We start from the raw sequence: 20,964 nt of genomic DNA, 5'->3' as shown, positions 1-20,964 counted from the left end.
GTAAACGATAATCGGAAGATATCTGAGTTAGCCATCTCCACTGTCTATGGTTCCCCTCGACGATTGAACTAGTCTTGCTGCTGGACGTTCGGACTTTCTTCCGATACGATAAGCGAACGAAGTTCGCAGTGAGGGCTTGCCATGTTCCATCCTCGATAGCGATGTTCAGTCTTGTGTCGTATTGTATCGGAAGAACACCCGAGGTCTAGCAGCTAGACTACGATTGAACACGCAAAACTTCTTACCTTCGTTACATGTATCATATTTAACGTGTTCACAATAGACAGCCTTGGGTTCCAACAAAGGGTTCCAAAAACCATGTAGCAAAACTAATTATGTACCCCAATGTCACAATAAATTCATATATCAGTATATAAGATTACAATGCCACCCCCGGGGGACTCACACAACAATGGTATTTACATATCAGTACCGCGGTTTTGCATTGAAAATTATTCGTATAAAAATTGTTTATGGCTGAACACGTGAAAATATTAAAGTGTGTAGCAGTGTAAAACATCGAGCTGTACTGTTTACTCTGTCGGACAGTTACCATGGTGAATGTTCTATCAAATCACTATGGTTACTAGCAAGGTAACGCCTGTGCACTATTGTTCAATTTGGTTGATTTTTACACAGCTACACATATGCCATAAAAGGAATTCACTTCCTATAACTTTATGTTCACGTGTTCAGCCATACACAGCATCTCTTGGCCCTTGGGTATCTCAATACAAATACACTAGGCTGTAGTAGTGCGCGTCTTTGTACGCGCTGAGCACTGTATAAGACCCGGATGTTGTCAAGAGCTCGACCTCTGCCTGTATATAAGTTCTTGGGCGATGCCGTAAAAGATTAAGAGGCTGTGGTTTACGACGATGGTATAGTCAAGTCACACATTCTCGCTCTCAAAATAGAGCCCAAACGTATTAAATAGGGATTAATTCATTTTCTCTTATCTTATTTTATTTTATTTTATTTTATTTTATTTTATATTATATTATATTCCAAATCATTTACATATATATTATTGCAACTTTATTCACTCTTGGAAGACGAGCTCCCTGTGCACATGTGACATACATACATATATACACTGTACTTATATACTTGACAATAGCCTATTTCATTGTAGTGTTTTTTAATATCTTTATTACCCAAATAGAATTGTCAATTTTCTATACGGTTGTAATAGAGTTATAATATATGTAATCTAATCTAAATACATACATACATACATACATACATACATACATACATACATACATACACACACACACATGTTCATGCATGCATGCATGGTACATGCATGTATGCATGCGCACGCACACACACACACACACACACACACACACACACACACACACACACACACACACCAAGTATTGAAATAACATAGTTATTTAGTATATAATTCAATATAGTCTTTATGTACATAGAGTAAATGAAGGCAGGGTATTATTTATATATACATGCAGTAAATAGACCATCATAGTAACCAAACATTGTCACTGTTTTTGAGAAAACTCTAGAAACTTAAAATACAAGTCACTATTCTTATATACAAAACTCTTTTAAATAACAAAAAGGGTCAAGAAAGTAACATCAACTGCATTGCAATCACAAAAAAATTCTCCAACATGAGTCTAAATTTATATTTATATGTATGGAATATTCACCATCACTGAATACACTAGTCTGTAAGATACATTGTGTCATTCCCGAGGGGTTGACCGATGTGTGAGGGCGCCCCATGAAGGTCTACCTTGCAGACTATGAATACACAAGTTCACCATGAAATTATCATTAGAGACATCACTTAGTACAGTGTGACCTCTGACCTTTGAAGTGTTTCAAATTTACATAATGTCACGATTATCAAAAAAACAAAAAACAATTCAAGTGAATATTATAGCATATTAAGGTAAACATTGTTTTGACTGAAAACACAACCAATTTATTAAAGTTTATGAGGCACTTTGATGGGTTAAGTAGAATTGATTGAGTTTCACACTGCAAGTTCATGATATATGATAACAGCTTTCAGAGACGCCGCCCTACTAAGACAACATCCATATCAATAAAGCTTATCGCTGTTGTATCAACATCTTAGTTTGTGTCTATCTTAGAAAACCCAAGCTAGAGTAATAAGTAAGCTTCTGTAAGTAAAATACAAGATAACTTTTGATTTGCTGCAAAAATTACACACACAAAAACTCAGACAGGGAAACTGGTAAAATGCACACTTTGATGTACATTCAAATTTCAGTTTGGTGACAAAACTTTGGTGTATTATGGTTAGTTTATGATTTCTTGATTTCGTTGATCATAACTAATTATGTGTTATGATGTGAACTATTTTGTTGGTCGTACCAACTCATCTCCCTGTAGAAATAAAAACAGCAATACCACATAAAAATGAATCTTTGTGATCAACAATGGACAAAATATCAACTTTTACAGGATAATATGGTGTTAAATCAAAAACCCAAAAAACATTATTGCAAAGTTTCTGAACAACAATTTACAACTTTCTTTTATAAATGCTATTATAGTAGATAAATTTTAAAATAAATTCACGTTTTACCGTGGAACAGAGTACTTTTTCAAAATGTACATTTTTATATGACCATGATGAGGTCATGGGTCAAAGGTTATCTAATGATCCCTTCAGAGGTCCTCACCTCGTAACACGTCCAATTATACAGTACCATCGCTGTTGTTGTAGTGTGGGATTACCCTTTCATATTACATAATAGATATAAAAATTACACACTTGATAAAAATCATGGTTCTTAAATTAATTATGTTATAAAAACACTGAAACACACGTGTTTCTATTAGCACACAAAGCACAGATGAAGTGTAACACCAAACCAAAAATAGATAAATAATCATTTCTCACGTGTTGATATGTACTTTACATCATCCATGAAACTGTAAATGATAAAGAGATGGTCACACAAAAAAACGAGAAGATAGAATACAAATTCAGAGGTTCTACAGTGGAAACCAAACCTTCAACTTATAACTGCTGACGTCAGACCACAGACGAACAGAACCTGTTACAAACAGGGAAAGTAAACAACTGAATTTGATTAATACCACTTGACTCAGCATGCTGAAAGTAGTTTATGGCTTCTTTATGTGTAGATGAAATGCCAGGGGACCTGGAAATTTGTTTGTGAATGTGAAATATTATGTAAAGTGGCCATAATACTGTTCTTATCAAATGATGAAATGTAATACAAGCTGTTCCAACATGCTGTGCAAAGTGTTATTAATCCAATTCATTTGTTTACTTTCCCTGTTTGTAATAGGTTCCATTCGTCCACAGTCTTATGTCAGTAGTTGTACTATGACAGACACACACCACTGTCCATTCAGAAAGCTTATATGAACAAGTCACAACAATAGTTTTAGTTTGTGTCTATCTCAGTTAGCCGAAAGCTTGCTTTCCACTGTTGTATTATAATATAGTTTGATTTCATCATCTGCTCTGGAGTGGATGATTTTAATATATTCTTAAATTCAACCATCTACTGTAAAGTGGCCATATGGATGACAAAATGGTCTTAGTATTGGACTTTTTGAATTCATAACACAACTTCACTATGTTTTCCTACTTGAAAAAAGAATGTGAAACAACATTGACCAAGTCCGTGTCTGTAACTCAATAAATTGCAAAAAGCTAGAAAGTGTTATAAAAGTTTGTTATTGTACTTACAATAACAAACATTTTACACATTTTTTAATTTTTGGCAATTTGTTGAGTTACAAACATAGAAAAATATACACATCCGAAAGAAACTAAAGATGCATTTCATAACAATTGTCATACTGTAAATGCATTTATTCAAGGCTGACATGACTAACAGTTTATAAATAGAATAAAGTCAGGCAAATTTACCTGCCACGTTCATTGGCTGACAAGTTTGATTGACAGGGACATGCAAATTTACCTGCAATATTCATTGGCTGACAAGTTTGATAGACAGGTACATGCAAATTTACCTGCCACATTCATTGGCTGACAAGTCTGACTAACAGGGACATGCAAATTTACCTGCCGTATTCATTGGCTGACAAGTTTGATTGACAGGGACATGCAAATTTACATGCCATATTCATTGGCTGACAAGTTTGAATGACAGGCACATGTAAATTTACCTGCCATATATACATTGGCTGATAAGTTTGATTGACAGGGGCATGCAAATTTACCTGCCATATGCATTGGCTGACAAGTTTGATTGACAGACACATGCACATTTCCATGCCATATTATAAGCTAACAATGTTGATTGACAATATATATTCCAGTGTTTATTGGCTGGGTATGATGATTCACACGTACATGTACATTACACTCCAATTTCATTGGTTGGTTAAATGAAATATGCAAATTTCAGATGGATGAGATTTTAAGCTTGGAAATGTAAATTTACACGACGACAGGTCTCCAGTAACTTTGACACTTTATGATTTTCCCTCCTTGTCGACCTTAGCCTCCTTCTCTCTCATTTCTGTAGCTTTTAGCGCTTCTGAAGAATTATCAACATAAGACTGTAAAACAAGACAATATAAGAAAGATTATACCACATGCAAGCCAGGTTGAAGGTGTTCATACAAAAAATATGGGGTTTTATACTCTGGTCATTCTACATTATACCAACTAACATCACCATCATTGATTCTGTAGTGCTCAAAAGTCAAAAGCACTCCAAAAGATTGCCATTACTTTTACTGATTTTTTAAATAAATTATTGAGGTTAATTATGTTATTCCCCAATAGGTTGTATTTTCCTTGGTTGAATGAAGAAAAATATTGGAGAATAATATCTAATTCATTAATATCAAAACGGCAAAGCCCATAAGCTCATGCAGGATAGATTCATTTGTGATCGCAACCAGCTGCCTCACGATGATATTGTAGATAGTGCCCTCCGCGTGGAGAACGCGCATAGTATATAGAACATGCATGCGTAGTCATTGCACCGCAATGTATCCTTAGGTAAAACCACCAAGAAGACATTGGATTTAGTATATAGGATGCGCATGTGTACTAGTCATTGAGCCGCTTCGCAGCCACTGCACAAGCTATTAGATTGTTAGCATTTTTTATTGTTGTTGTTTACCATACTGAATCCACTGAAGGTATAGTAGTGTAATAAAGTTACTATTATTAATCTTATGAAGTCCGGAAGAAGTCAAGTTTTTGTACCAGCTTCAATTAGTATACTAACCCACAATATCTGTAATATATATTTTCACTACGTTATTTGTTTGCATGCCAATAAAATAGCCCATTGTAGTACACCACTGACAATGTTGACAAGACATCCTTGAACATATGGGATTCACTTCCAAGAAATGTTTTGACTCTGTGAGTAGAAATTTCATTATTAAGTTTAAAATTGTTGTGGTTTATCTTTATGTTCTTCTGTCACACATAATTCTTAATTTTTGAAAATTTGATTTGAAAGTATTTTCCCAGAAAATGCATATTAATACTAGCACTGCAGAGGAAATTTATTGAAATTACTTATTTGTACTATTACAAATACAAGACCACTTGAATCTGGATGCCCCACAAGGTTCATTTTCATATAATGAATCATTTACAATTAACTTACCATCAGATTTTTACTCATAAAGTAAGGTCTTCCTACTCCATCATTCATGTCACAGTCTTCACAGAAACAGATGAAAATGGTGTCAATTGTCATCTGTTGATAAAATCATAGTAAACATTTACTTTGTTATTACAGCACTCAGTCTTGGAGAGATGATGCAATAATTCGAAAAGTTGATATATATGGTAATTTATTTCAGGAAGTTACGGTAACCATGGTTATTCTCTTTTAAGCATAACCACTTATTATGGTTATTCAGAAGAATTAATAACCAGTGTTTGTAATTTAAACTGTTGCCAAAGTAATTAACTGTAAATAGTTACCATGGTGATTTGCTTTAACCAGTTATCATCATAATTCAGTTCAACGAGTTACCATGGTAATTTACTTTAACCAGTTACCATGGTAATTCAGTTCAACTAGTTACCATGGTAATTTGCTATAACCAGTTACCATGGTAATTTAGTTTAACTAGTTACCATGATAATTTACTTTAACCAGTTATGGTAATTCAGGTCAACTAGTTACCATGGTAATTTACTTTAACCAGTTATGGTAATTCAGGTCAACTAGTTACCATGGTAATTTACTTTAACCAGTTACCATGGTAATTTAGTTTAACTAGTTACCTTTGCAATTCACACAAACCATTACAGTAATACACTATACTATACTACTATTTACTATGGTAATTAATTCAATAGATGAATTACCATGGTAATTTTCTTTAACCAAAATGCAAGAATTACAAAATAAGAGAAATGAAAGTAAATTTACCTCATAAACAGAAAGAAAGGTGTGGCTGACAATGTAGGCAAAGACGCAGGCCAGAGCTATAGGGATGGCAACAAAATGGACGTCTTCTACATCCTGAAAATAAAATCATAATAAAATAAAGGTTAAATAATGGAAACAAGTCCAATTATTGCACAAAAAAATGACAAAAGAAACTGTTTCAGCTTACATAATATCAAAATAAGTTTATTTTGTTTTCTAGAAATTAATTATTCGTTGCTTTTGGCAAAGTCTTGGAAAATTAAAAACAGTATTGTTTTCACTACTTCTAAGACTTACTCACATTTTTCTAGTAGTAAATCTAGATTAAATATTTTTTGGTTATGAGGCCATTTTTTTAAAAGTTACTTCATTAAAATGATCATATGGATGAGGATTGAGTATTTGTTTTGGATTTTTAATTTATAAAACTATTTTATCATGGCTTCCTACTTGGAACATCAATGTGAAACAACATATGCCAAGTCCTTGTTTGTAACTCTATCAATACACTGCAAATGCTAAAAACGTTTGTTATTGTACATATAATAACAAACATTTGACACATTTATTAATCTTTTCCAATTTATTGAGTTACAAACAAGGACTTGGCATATGTTAATGTTTCACATTGATTTTCAAGTAAGACGCCATGATAAAATTCTTTAATAAATTTAAAATCCAAAATATTAAAATACCAAATCCTCATTCACATGATCACTTTAAATTGGGCTTATATCTACTAATTTAACACTTCTGGTGAAATCTTTTTGTCATGGTATAGACAATTTTCTGGTTCCAAAATGCACTGCATGAGAGGATGTCGCTTATCATGTTACATTTAGGCTTGCTTTGCCTTTATCGTGTTTATAAGAACATTTTCATCATGAAATGATGTAAAGACATGTTGACCTCTTTGATTGTGAGTGGTTTTATAGAACAAAGACTGAATACCATCAATGACAGAGAAGAATTTTATACGGTGAACCCAATTTAAGGTCAGGTGACAACCATCCCCCTGAGTAGAGCGTGCAAACCCTTCACTGCATACACAATACATGGCATTGTATGGAGAAATGTGCAATGAATCTTGGAACCAGCAACAGGTCTATTGGACACAGTGGGACCAGTGAATACAGAATTGAGAACAGTTCAGTGAAAGTGTTACAAGTTTAATCTTAAAACTTGTTAGAGTAATAATCTTTTTATTCTACTCTATCTTATAACTTGTCACACAAGGTCTTGAAAGTTTAAAACTTTCACAACCACAGTTTTTTAATGTTTGTGTCTGTCACACAGCAGCTTTGAGACTGAAATTAACTAGACTTACTTTTAAGAAGACTTCAAAACCGATAACAGCTGTCGCACACACTACGGCCACTTTACCAAGAAACAGACAGAAATCACCGACAGAGTTGATGGCAGCCAGTCTGAGTGCATTGGATACGATCACAGTGAATGCTTTTTGGGCAGCTTTGCAGAAGTTGTGACCATAAATAGCTGTATGGTAAAGATATTACATATGAACAATTAATTACATGTAATACAAAGTGATATACTTCCTTCAAAAACTTAGAGACAGTGTCACTGCAACTTTTTCACATATCTTTCATTACATTATTTTGTTTCATTCGCTGGGGAGGGTGTGGTTTTCATTTTGTGCTGCAGCATATATAAACAATATGACCACTATATACTCTATCTAATCATACAAAAATAAGCATTTCTGATTGCATATGACAATTTCAACCTTTGACCCATGACCCCTAACATTTGACCTGTGACCCCTACCCTTCTCACTGCCATCTATTCAGCATTTAAGACATGCGTGTTAGTTCTCATATGTAACTTACCTATCTCAATGTATGCATTTCTGTTAATGAACTTGAGGAATTTTTCAAAGCACCAGAGGCAACACTGCAGGCATTTCAAAATATATTGTAGAAGTTTGTTTTCAGCTCCGTGGAGTCTAGAAAATAAAATAATATATTTTAGATTAGAGTTAGTTATTAAAAAAATTTCTTTTAAGATATATTGTCATTTTCTTTACCTATTCTCTGATAATTTGTATACTTACAACAATCATATAGTTCTGGAATTACTTTTCCTGTAGCTCTGCCAGAAAACTGTTTTTCACACTTATCTTTTATTCCTAGTCGAAACTGCGTGAGCTTTTACGTTCTGTTGATAGTGACAGTAAACCAATAGTTGTCGTTGGTGGTGCACTAACCATCAGTACTAGACAAACAACTAAACAGGCACTTTAGGAGTGAATCAATGTAACATTCCCGCAAGCCAGATGCATTTTTCTCCTATGCAATGAACAAATGACATCCAAGAGGCCTTTGGTTTTATACAACTATGCAAACTACAATAGTAACATGGAAACACAACTTCCTTCAATTTAAAGATGGGTGACGTTTCTTGGCATGAAAGTAAAACTCAGATAAATACAATATGATATAGTTCTGTTAAAAGTTCTAGTCATTTATTGTTTACTTACTTGGATTGTATGTATCCTAGGACAATTCTTGCCATTTGTACCAGGGCAATGAGAAATGAACCAAAGGCAACAGATCCAAGATGGTATCTGAAAGAAGAATCAAATCATCATCATCATCATCATCCTCAATCTCATCCTCACCCTCATCCTCATCATCATCATCATCATCATCATCATCATCATCATCATCATCATCACTACCTTCACCTTCATCATCACCACCACCACCACCACCGTCATCATCGGTGCTGTCATGATGATGATGATGGTCACCTTTATCATCTTCATTAAACCTCACAGTCATGCACTCAAAGTCGTATGAGGAAATTTCAAGTCATTTTTTTTCAAAAAATATTTGTAATATATGTTCTCTTACAGAAAATTTTAAACTGTCAGAAAGATTACTTGTCAGGCAGTGGGAGATTTTTAAACTTTAAAATTTTATATGACTAATTGCTTCACAGTATAATTCCCAGACCAAGGTGTACTTTTAATTTTTCTAAGACTTATAATAATAATAATAATGTTGGGTTCTTATATAGCGCTTTCTCACACCGTGCTCAAAGCGCTTTACAATTTCCAGGATGTTACCGAAGTTGTCTGAATATCAAGAACTTCCAAATTGTTTCTTTTCAACAAATAAGACACTTTTTTTGACAAACACTATTTTATTAAACATTCAACTAAATCCTTGACTATCAAGACTATCAACTTTAAATCTCTGACACATACCTCATAACCCTACCAATACTTTTCAATATTGGAAACATTGGCATCTTCTTCTTGTCTCGGGTAAAGAACCAGATAGCAACAGCGCCAGCTATGGTGATTTCTTGACAGGCCCACAGGAATGCAGCTCCCCAAAGTAAACCGAATAGATGATACCAGAAGAAGTACTGCAGAAAACAAACAAAAATGTGTTACTTTTGTTTAAGATTTAGTTTTGTTTTCATATATCACTGCATTCATGGTGTTTGACTATTGCATCCTTCATGGAAATTAGATATAATTATAGATAATTTAGTGATTGATTGATCAATTGATCAATCAATTGATTGCTTGTTTGAGTGATTGTTCAATCGAAAGATTGATTGATTGATCGATTGATTGATTGATTGATTGATCGATTGATTGACTGACTAACTGACTGATTGATCGATTGATTGATTGCTAAATTGCTAATAAAACTTACGTCAATCATTTCATCATCCACAAACTCTACAAATCCAGTGCTTTCATCAAGTTCAGGTTGTCCAGCTGTTGACAAGTACAGATATACCCCTAACCAGTAGCCAGCTAACACACCTACAGCCAGGAAAGTCTGAAAGGCAGATTAGAAATATATATGAAAATGAGTTCAATGATAATTGATATAGTACTGTGAAAATTAACTTTTTAAATAAAATGGTTTGGAGTACTCTGAGAGTGATGCCTAAAGTTCAAAGGTCATCCAATACTTATGTCTGGATGAAGTGTTTTGTTTGTTGACACACAGGACATATTGCTTCCTGATCACTTTGCATAATGCAAGAGTTCAATTCATGGAAAAAGCCATCCAAAAATCATGTTAATTTCTTCACAGAAACAAAGTTTTCTATGAGAGTGTCTCATTACTCACTAGGTTAAACTAATCAAGTCCATCAGTATTTTCTCAGCAGAAGCCTGTTTTTACTGCATTGTTCCAAGGCAACTGATATTTTATTTCTTTTCAATGTGATTGGGCAAAGGATCCTGTCGTGTGCGTCCATGTCTTTGTCATTGTTTGTTAGTCTTGGGTCAAAATGTGGCTATCTTTGTGTCAAAAACATCATGGCCCATGAGTGAAACACCAAGCCAGTATCATTTCTACTGTAATGTACATATACATGTATATATATATCATTGATACGTACCCACAATGGTTGAATCAGCAGGAATGGTAGTGATGCAATGGCCCTCCCAGCCTCGCTAAACAAGGCAACCACCAAGGATATCCTCTTTCTCATCACAAGCAAGATCAGCAGTAGTATGACCTGAAAAACAATCAAAGGACCATTCAGATAAATAGCGCCATCTAGTGGTATAGTGGAAGATTATATTACAGCGCCCTCTAGTAGTAGAGTATTAGGCAGTTAGAAAATAAACAATTGAAGCCATTAAAATCATCAAGTCCATGTGTAATCTTTTCATTAGAAGCCTGTTTTTACTGCACTGTAAAAGAATAGCAATGCTTATCAGTGTTCAATGTGATTGCGCAAAGGATCCTGCTGTGTTTACTGTGTCTCTGTTATTGTTCCTCTTGAGTTAAAATATGTTTAGCACTGTGTCAAAAACATAATGTCCCATGAGTGAAACCATAGAAACTCCACGGAGGGTCTATGGTGAAACACTAAGCCTACATCATTGATCATTTTACCTATATCAGTTTTCAATGTGATTAGGCAATGGATCCTGCTATGTTTATTGTGTTTCGAGACAGTTTATATTGTTAGCCTGGAGTTGTATTCATCCCTGGAATAATCCAACTACTTACTGTCACTCCTGAGGCAACTCCTGCATAGATCAACAAAGTCGTAACATTTTCTTCGTCTTCATCAAGTCGTTCTAGAAACAGAAAAACAAATATATTTTTACTTTATAGGTTGTCGGGTGGTCAAGAGGTTAAACCACTTGCCTCTTACCACTGCGGTCGGGGTTCAAACTCATTCAGGGTAATAAAAATGATTAAATTTACCACGCTGTAAAGTTAGAAGAGTGTCATTCGGTTTGACTCTACCGAACAATGCAGGTTTTCCCCGGGTACCCTGGTTTCTAATTTCTAGCTTTACATCACTTGTTGCACTCACCATTGGCTGGTATATCTTTGAGGTCTGTATCAGCTAAGTACCACGTGTACCATAGAAAGGCTGTCCCTGCCAGACTGCCCACCACAAAGATGATAATGGTGACGTAGATAATAACAGCAGCGAAGAATCTCATTATTATGACCATGAACAGTGATAATCCTAGAAAGAGAAAGAAAACAGCAATTGACGCTGACTCTTTGTCGAATTTTAACTTTTACCTTCCTTTGTAAAGCCATTATTAGAGACTCGACAGCAGAGGTGGACCGACTACAAACTATCGTCTGCCGCATGGTTTTTACTTATAGCGCCCTCAAGAGTTGAATAGCATATCCCATATGGGGCAGTCATATGGGGTCTTTTAGTTCTATCTTCAAAATTAATCAAGTAGTGTAAACACAATATTGAAATGTTTATTTTTTTTAAATTCTGCCACCTATTCTTCATACAAGCGGCCACAATATGTCAAAGTAAATGTCTATTCATCTGACATTTATTGTACATCTTTTTGAATTAATGACTTACCAACAGCTATAGCACACAGATAACAAATCTCCTTCCATGTTTTCTCGATATCACTGAAAATTTTCTGTAAATGAATAAACAGATTGTATTTATTTATTTATTTATTTATTTATTTATTTATTTAATTATTTATTTATCTATCTATCTATCTATTTATTTATTTATTTATTTATTTATTTTGTTTGTTTGTTTGTTTGTTTGTTTGTTTGTTTGTTTGCTTGTTTGTTTGTTTGTGTGTGTGTGTTTGTTTGTTTAACATTGTAAACAAAATATGCATAGCATAACGTAACTTAACTGTTATTAGCGATATACTATAGTAAGTCGCGGTCTCTCACACGCACACACACACACACACACACACACACACACACACTCTCTCTCTCTCTCTCTCTCTCTCTCTCTCTCTCTCTCTTCTCCCTCCCTCCCTCCCCCTCCCTCTCTCTCGATATTCTGAAAACGAGTGCTGACGTTACAGGGTGACACGAGAAGTGACACCTGCAAATTATCGATTCGCAATTGTCCCACTGGGTATACATTACTTAGATGTCACGCGCTGTTTGGCTTTTTAAACGTGCACATGTACATTCAGGTACATACAGTATGTACGGCGGTTTTGACCCCTCTGTTAGACCCATGTCGACTTCTGAGTCTTAAGTTCTAGCCAGTACGCGTAGAGATTTCAAGGGTCCCATCTCTTTGCATGCATATACGACCTTTGACCCAATATTTTTGGACAATATAATTTCCGAGTTGCCGGCTTTTTGATTTATTTTTTAGATTTTTCGAAAAAGTGTTTTCCAGATTGCCGATTTTCACACTTTCACATTTGGACTCCTATTTTCTGGCAGAATGTAGATTTTTGACCCCTAGCTTTTGAATGTTTGTAGCGTGTGTGCCTATAATTTGAGTCAGTCAGGGTACACCTATACCAATTACCCAGTAGAGCCCCCCCCCCCCCCCGCCTGCGCAGCACATAACACTACATATTCCAACTACCAATACAAGTTTTGTTATGTATACATTTTGTACTGTGCTTTACTGAATATCATGAATCATTTCCTACGTTGTTACCTCCATTTTTTTTTATCTCAAACTACAGTAACAGTCTGAACACGCTCTTGAGAAAAAGTCACACCAAAGACCCTCGAAGTAGATTGGGTTTACTCAAGAAAAACTTATTTTCAATGCATGACTATCAAAAACTGATTATTGGGCAGCGTTTTCTGTTATTTGTATATAAAATACGCATACATACATTATATATTTATATATTTTAAATTCAAAGCTTTTCTTTTGGGTTAAAAAACACATTTTGTTCATGAATACTTCAAACATTGTTCGCGTGGTCAACTTTAATATGATGTAATTGTACTTGAAAAAAATGCATACAAGATTAATATATACAAAAATTGCCAATGATTATCGCTTAAAACATCTTTATTTGATCTAGTCTCGTTTCATTATCGTCGCAAAACGGTTTTAAAAATCACAGGCCTTTTTACGGCACCGTGGCAAGACGCAGAGCAATTTTTTTCTTTGCGTTAGTGGAATTGAGAAATATGCTCTGACTTGCGGGAAAGCATTTCATTTTCCGCTAACCTTTGTTGAGTTTATTAGACGTGTTCAGAATCACACATGCCCTTTGATTACCGGTATCCTTTAACAATGGAGTGGATCCGTTCGATAAATAAACAATAACTGTTTACTAGTAACGGTTTGTATTACTTTGTTTTATAGCGACTAATTGTTCTTTATGACAGTTGGCATGGATTACCTTTACTAAGCCTGGATCGATAAACCCAATGCCGTCAGCAGCAGTCTGTAAAAAGTCCGAAGGCAAGCATCTATTGAGTACGGTGATCCTGGAATGTAGAGAGAAAAGTTTAAGACAATAACAGGGATAATAACCAGTAGCATTATATTCTTGTACATGTAATTTGTTATATCACTCAATGTAATGTTTGACATCGCTTCCAGTGCAGTACAATAACCTATAAAATTGCAAGCAGAATAACTTGGAAAACAAAATATTTGAATGTGCATGTTTAGAGGGCGCTGTACTTACTGACTCGTGATTGGTAAGCCTGGACACTCTGCAGTGTCACCAGTAGATGCTGATGTGTAGTCGCTGACAGCCACGTCATAGCTACATAGATTAACACCTTCATCGTCGGCGTAGTCTTTGAGATCAGACTTAGTTAAGAAAGTGCCATTTGGACATGATTGGATACAAATAATTTTACTGTCTTCGAGGGGATTACTTATGGCCAAGAAGTTGAAGAAGAAGACATTCCTAGTGGAGAAATGTATATTAAAATATTAGTAGTACGAAATTAGTGAAAAAGATTGTTGGATTCGTTGTGTCGTTCAGCCTTAATCATCAACACTCTCTTCAAGCGTGGTAGGGTGGCGCAACACGTTGTAGACTATTAAAGATTTAATATAACTGTAAATTTGCAAGTTCAATTAAAACATAGACCCTCCACCAACAGTTGGTGGAGGGTCTATGATTAAAACGAAAGTTGTGAATAAATTGACAAATTTGCCAGCAAAGGCATACAAGAATCTCTGGAACGATAAAACACATAGGCATTACTCTTTTAAAAAGACGAAGCCACTATATAAGTGAATTTCACAATACCATGTAGCTTTTCTGTTTGATACATTCGACACTGGACATGCTACACTTTAAGATAGCAAGATTGAATGAATACAGTTTCATGCTACATTTTGTCTGAGTGAAATGAACTACACATTCCACCATACAGACATCAAATGAACACCGCAAAGGAAATATACGTGTTTTCATAGGGTGTTTGATACTAGTGGGGCCCAAATGCCTGCATGGTGTTGCAATGCATTTAAATCATAGTTCATTTAGACTAAATAGTAAATGTAGCAAAAAATGCCATCTTGCTATTGAAGTATGGCATATGCAATTTCTTGTTGGTTTCTGCATGGTTGTATCAAACAGAAAAGCTGCACGGTATTGTGAAATTCACTGTATTAATACTACTAGTACTTACTTCCTGTCGGTCATATCACGTCCAGACAACGTTACATTGGGGATGGGGTCATTTTTCATACCACAGATATTACCATAACTATCGTACCCGTATATCAGTCTCTCAGGCTGTCCATTTAGTATGGATACATACGCTATATAGCCCTGTTATCATAACAATATAAATATTAAAACAAATAAATAAAACAGAATTACTCTACATTGAAATAATAAAGCCGTATGGTGCTGTACTTCCTATTTTATTAGTATCATACGAATTAACAATATTGAAATCAATTCATATCCCTGACAGTATATAAAATAATAATGGATTTTAATTTTTTTTGAAAGGATTAATTTACTTTCATGCATTTAATGTTCATTTTAAGAGCAATATAGACCAATTTAGTACATGAAATTACAGTTAATTGTTCATGAAATAAATCGTATCAGTGACGGTAGAAATCGAACATGTGGAGTGTCATTTTACGGACGATTTCATTCGTCAGGTTTTCGTTTCTCTGTTCAAATCACGACGAAACGCCGAATTATCCCGAGTGTTGTATGTGATGACGAAAGGTCAATTTTGTACGAGGTTATTGGTGAAATGTGTGACAGGAAAATTCGTACCAAAAATAAATCCATGCGAACGCTTAATAACATTTTCTTAAGTGTTTGTTGTATTGCTATACTACAGTGAAAGCTACGATTGAAACCCCAATACGTGTAGCTATAATTCCTGGTTCTTTTTCATAACTTTTTGGCGGTAGAAAAATAACCCAATATTCATCAGAAATTATTCAATCTGACTAATTACACGAATTAACTCTCTCCTAGTTATTGACGGTACTGTATACATTGGCTTGATGTCCGTGTGTAAACAGTACAAATACATGGTCAAGACCATTTACTACGACTAATCAATCCGTCAAAAAAAAAACTGTTGTAGGAACTGATACAAGTTACGACAACTGATCGATCACGTGATAGTACGTGTTTCAACTCGGGCCACACGATCCTACATGGTCTGAGGTACTGTGGTTTCAGTAAAAGTATGTGAAATGTACAAAGATAGAAATATGAACAAAGAGAATGTAATTTCTGGTACAAATACCAAGAATAATTATAACGTATATCAATACAAAAAGATTTAACCTTCACACATATTACATAAGTTAGTAATTTCAGTAAGAGGATGAGTAAGCTAGACAACATCATGTCACCGTGGATAGTGAATTTACATCGTCGTCCTTTGTGGTTGATTTCGGCTATATCGTGCTTGTGTTGAGATATGATATAGTCGAAATCAGCTACAGTCGAGGATGTTGGGTAATGACATATATATGCGCAGGCATTGCATTGATGTGGACCACATCTAGTGTAAAATAGAAATATCGCTGTAACATGCCAATATCCGCAACAACATAAAACAAGACTAGACTAGAAACTATATGATACATGTGATGGGCTCGATTGTATACCATTTCTCCAAATTTTGATAAAATCGATCGATGACTGACTTTATTTCAGACGCCGCAGACACTGATATGTGTGATTTAATTACTAGTATATAGACATCGCCATGGCAACGGTAAAACTAAAACTTACCATACCACCCCAGAAAGCCAGGAAGAAGATAATACAGATGACATCACGACAACTACGATCGTGTATCGGTCCCTCAAATTCTGGTTCTTCGTCCCCGTCCCTCTTCTGAAAAATAAATAAATACACAAACGAAATTTTAAAAAATAAACAAAGCTCGCATTGCATAATAATAGTACGTAGTACATAACACACATGTTTTAAAAAAAATATTCCACAAAATAGCAATAATTAATGTTTTCCTACCTCGGGGCGCCCCATTGCAATGCCATTGATGTAGGTTTGGTGGCAATATGTGAAGTTGTTTTAATTCTAATTATTAATTGTGATGCTAGTGAAATGACAGAGATGCCGACAAAGCCTCTATTCTGACGTACACAATGGCTTAGTATAGCGCCCTCTTCGACGAAACTGGGTTACCGAAGAAATACCGCGATATGTCCGTACGTACGTAAGTATACGTATGACGAGTTACGAGAGCAAAGTAACTTGCTGTTTTTCTTTTTTGGACACTTTATGTGACATTGTCTGCAATTTATACGTATAAAATAAAATAAAAAATTTAATTTATTATTGTTATTAATTTGGCGGTATTAAATATCTCACGACAGAAACAGTAAGCTTATTATTGCAAACACCGACTAATTTGCTAGAGATATTTATAGTAAGAATAATCAGAATGTACTATATTTCGCGTCAATAATTATAGCTCTATTAATACCACAAAGCATTTCCACTGTAACAACAACATATTCTAGTTTTATAGCTAAATAGACAAATAGTGTAAAAGTACACATTTTAGCTTTACAACCGAGGGCATTTTTCAGTAATTTATAACTATATTGTTTGTATGGGACAATTAATATTTCCGACAATACTTATTATTAAAATATGAACACCCCATTAATTTAGTAATTGATAGCTGCATTATTATTAAACACTCATTTGCATATCATTACGTAACAGTTTTCTAATTTGCATATTGCTATTACATTTTTTCAGTATTTCGTTACCAGCTGTTTCAGACAACCTTCAAATCTCGGTCAGATATTCTAATGACCAATTTGTATTCTGTTCTCAAATATTAAGGAGAAATCAATAAGAGTATATAAGACACTGTTTTCAATGAAATGAAATAACTATCAGTAATTCCTGAAAAAAAATGTATGTGAAACTAACCATTGACTATCAAATCTAGACGTGAAATACATTTGAAAATAGTTCTGAAATATTTCTTTTGTATATTTGTTGATGCATCTTACGTGATAAAATTGAACAAGGGAGAAGCAGTCACCATAGCCTCCATAGAAGCCTTAGATTTGACAAGCGTTCTCTCTCTCTTTCCGTACAAAAATCGCTTCAATTGCAAGGTAGGACCTTCAAGTTTAATACGAAGGCTACACCGATCACGACCGCGATAGAAACGAAGGGCAAGGCTAGTCTATCTGCTAGACCTCGGATGTTCTTCCGATAGAATACGACACACGACCGAACATCGCTATCGAGGATGGAACAAGCCCTCACTGCGAACTTCGTTCGCTTATAATTATAAGTTATAGTATCGGAAGAAAGCCCGAACGTCTAGTAGCAAGATTAGGACAGGGCATGCAGAAGAAGGAAACCTCTTTCGGTTTTTACCCAATAGTTTGCGTTTATTCAGCGCTCAACGATAAAATAAATATTGATTTGTACTGCAATAAGCGTAATGACTTGAATAGAACGTGGATAGGCCTAAGTCCAAACATAATTTTAAGATCTGTTCACGTTTTACAACATTTGACCAAGTTTTACGTTATATGCACTCGTCAATTTATCCCCTGCTCAGCCTACTTGTATAATAATTATTTTGTTTTCTGATATAAAATGTACTGGTACCCGTTTCCCTTTTCTTTGTCATAGATTTATGAACTACCAGATACCATCTGTTTGACCTTTGACCCACGGTATCATCAACATCAATCGATGAATGATACAATGGATAAAAGACAACAGGTATCTATACATCCGGGATACATCTCTGATAAATTGACGTGAAGAAACAAATTTACATTCTTTCAATAAACTTGTGAATATCCCCAATCGTAGACGTTTACAGTCAGGTTTCTTACGCTTCATTGTCTAAAAAACATTGAACGTAGCACCATGCACCTCACCAAGCATACAATAATGAAACCTATGAATGGACTTTTTTTTCATAGATAGATTATTAGAGAATATTATACATAAAATTTACATAATCGTCTTAACGTTGTGTTGAAATAACAGGAAATTTGTCAAAAAATGGATCTATACACTAAACAATGGGGAGAAACGTATGTTTTTGTCTTTATTTGTTTCATTGTATTTTATGATTGATGTATTCATTCTCGCATTTGGTGATTGTTAATAGATTCACTATGCTGAAATGATACTTTAATAGAAAAATCATTAAAATACTGAAATGGCATTAATAATGTATGGCGATCAAATTTGTATTTTATTTCAAACGTAGCCACTCTCAGTACCAGCCAGCCAGGAGCAGACCAATCCGTGACAACAAGTGGCCAAGTAATATACCGATTTGATTTGTCATATTCAAAATCAATTTCAGATCAATGATGGCGGAACACGATACGACGTTTATTTTAAAGTATATATATACATTGTACTAGTATTCCAAACGAAGATGCGAGGAAGTTTGGTAGTGATGCTTTTTACTTATGTCAAATTAATACCCGTTGTAAACACAATAATGTTATCATTTAAAACGGGACCGGTAGTGTTTAGGTTACATTTACTGCACTAGCTGTAACCAGAGCATTTTTTTCGATCAGAAAAGCAACAATATTTTCTCTAAAAATTGTTAAAATACCAATAATTAGACATTGTACTTATTAATTAGTAGATGTCGCTTGTAAGTAGTACATTGACTTGTCGAAATCAAAATTCCACTAGGATACTGAGTTTAGGGTGCGGACCCAGAAATCAATTTGATGGGATTTATTGTACCATATTATGTGTTGATACAGTTACATAAATATGTTTACCAACAGCTGATTCAGCACTGAGTATACGATATATTTCGAATGAGTCATTCTAAGTAAAGAGTTTCAAAAAATAGTCCAGTGCAACTTTAACTGATTTTGATAGGAAAACATTTAATGGACAAACGGAATAAAAATATTATGATGGATATCATACGAATGATTTATTTTCGTAACTATCAAACATATTGGTATTATATCCCATTGTTCGACTGATTTTAATGACAGGCGTTGCGGCTGGTGTTGTGACATCGTGTGTGAGTGATGTTGGATGTCATATCCGCATATGACAGTTGTTCCGTATGTATACAATGGGTTTTATTTTTGGCAACACAATCACGACCGATATTAGTTATACATACAGTACATCTGAGCTCAATCCCTGTTCGTGTGCCATAATGTTATAAACGTCGACGCCAAATAATTCCCCGTCTATCATTTGCTCTACTCAGGATACGATTTCTATTATATGTTCATCCAATAAACATGAAAACCTTGAAAATTCGATTTCTAATATTGTTATTTTCGTTCCTGTTGCGACTGCGCCTGCAAACCAGTTTTCTTGAGTCACTGTGATTTTTACAATGTTATCGACGACCTATAGGGAAATGTCACAATTTTCTAAGAGGAAAGTTAGAAGCATGACAATAAAGGCACGCCCACAAAACGAATGGTCAAACTAAGTTAAAGGCAGATAATGTGCATTTGCAGGACTGTGGTCAGCTAGACTCCATACGTACAAATTACTGTCGTGAAAAGCACGGCCTAGTCGTCGTCATTCCCACTCTGTGGTGAATATTGTGAAGTAAAACAATCCAAACATAAATAATGTTTATATACTCACGTCAAAAGGTTTGACTTTGTTGTTTCCAGTGCAACTCATCGCCGGATCTATAGGTTCATCAACATGATAGTATACTGCAAAATAAGAGGTGGTGAAATTACGTCAGAAAATAATAAAAACACAAACCTTTTTCGCTTTCTCTTCTTTTTCCTTTTCCTTCTCTTTTTCTTTCAATTCTTTCAAAATAGGTTCCTTCTCCCTATTCTCTTCTTCAATCGCGTCAGCCAT

At 34.7% G+C, this 20,964-nt stretch overlaps 1 protein-coding gene across 1 annotated transcript; it reads right to left on the bottom strand.

The window, feature by feature from the left end:
- Nucleotides 1-4,322: 4,322 nt before the first annotated feature.
- Nucleotides 4,323-20,964, bottom strand: LOC144446050 (choline transporter-like protein 1). Its single transcript, XM_078135740.1, has 17 exons — nucleotides 20,863-20,964; nucleotides 16,873-16,974; nucleotides 15,287-15,429; nucleotides 14,326-14,553; nucleotides 14,035-14,122; nucleotides 12,261-12,324; nucleotides 11,739-11,897; nucleotides 11,426-11,496; nucleotides 10,806-10,925; nucleotides 10,106-10,234; nucleotides 9,646-9,809; nucleotides 8,914-9,000; nucleotides 8,264-8,379; nucleotides 7,741-7,910; nucleotides 6,414-6,506; nucleotides 5,637-5,729; nucleotides 4,323-4,566 (listed from the first exon to the last, which is right to left on the bottom strand). Exons 1-17 carry the CDS (start codon nucleotides 20,962-20,964, stop codon nucleotides 4,480-4,482), a joined length of 2,016 nt encoding a protein of 671 aa, XP_077991866.1. The 3' UTR covers nucleotides 4,323-4,479.

Source organism: Glandiceps talaboti, chromosome 14 (genome assembly GCF_964340395.1).
Source record: "Glandiceps talaboti chromosome 14, keGlaTala1.1, whole genome shotgun sequence".
In the NCBI taxonomy this organism is placed as follows: domain Eukaryota; kingdom Metazoa; phylum Hemichordata; class Enteropneusta; family Spengelidae; genus Glandiceps; species Glandiceps talaboti.
This window is presented reverse-complemented; position numbering and strand designations above follow the sequence as displayed.

Bases quoted from the DNA above. Each gene is read 5' to 3' on its own strand.
- LOC144446050 (XM_078135740.1), bottom strand. From the start codon at position 20,964: ATGGCTGACGCGATTGAAGAAGAGAATAGGGAGAAGGAACCTATTTTG. The intron at 16,975-20,862 runs GTTTGTGTTTTT...ATTTTTCAGAAG, and splicing joins AAGAAGAGAAAGCGAAAAAG to AGGGACGGGGACGAAGAACC. The intron at 10,926-11,425 runs GTAAGTAGTTGG...ATTGTTTTTCAG, and splicing joins GAGTTGCCTCAGGAGTGACA to GTCATACTACTGCTGATCTT.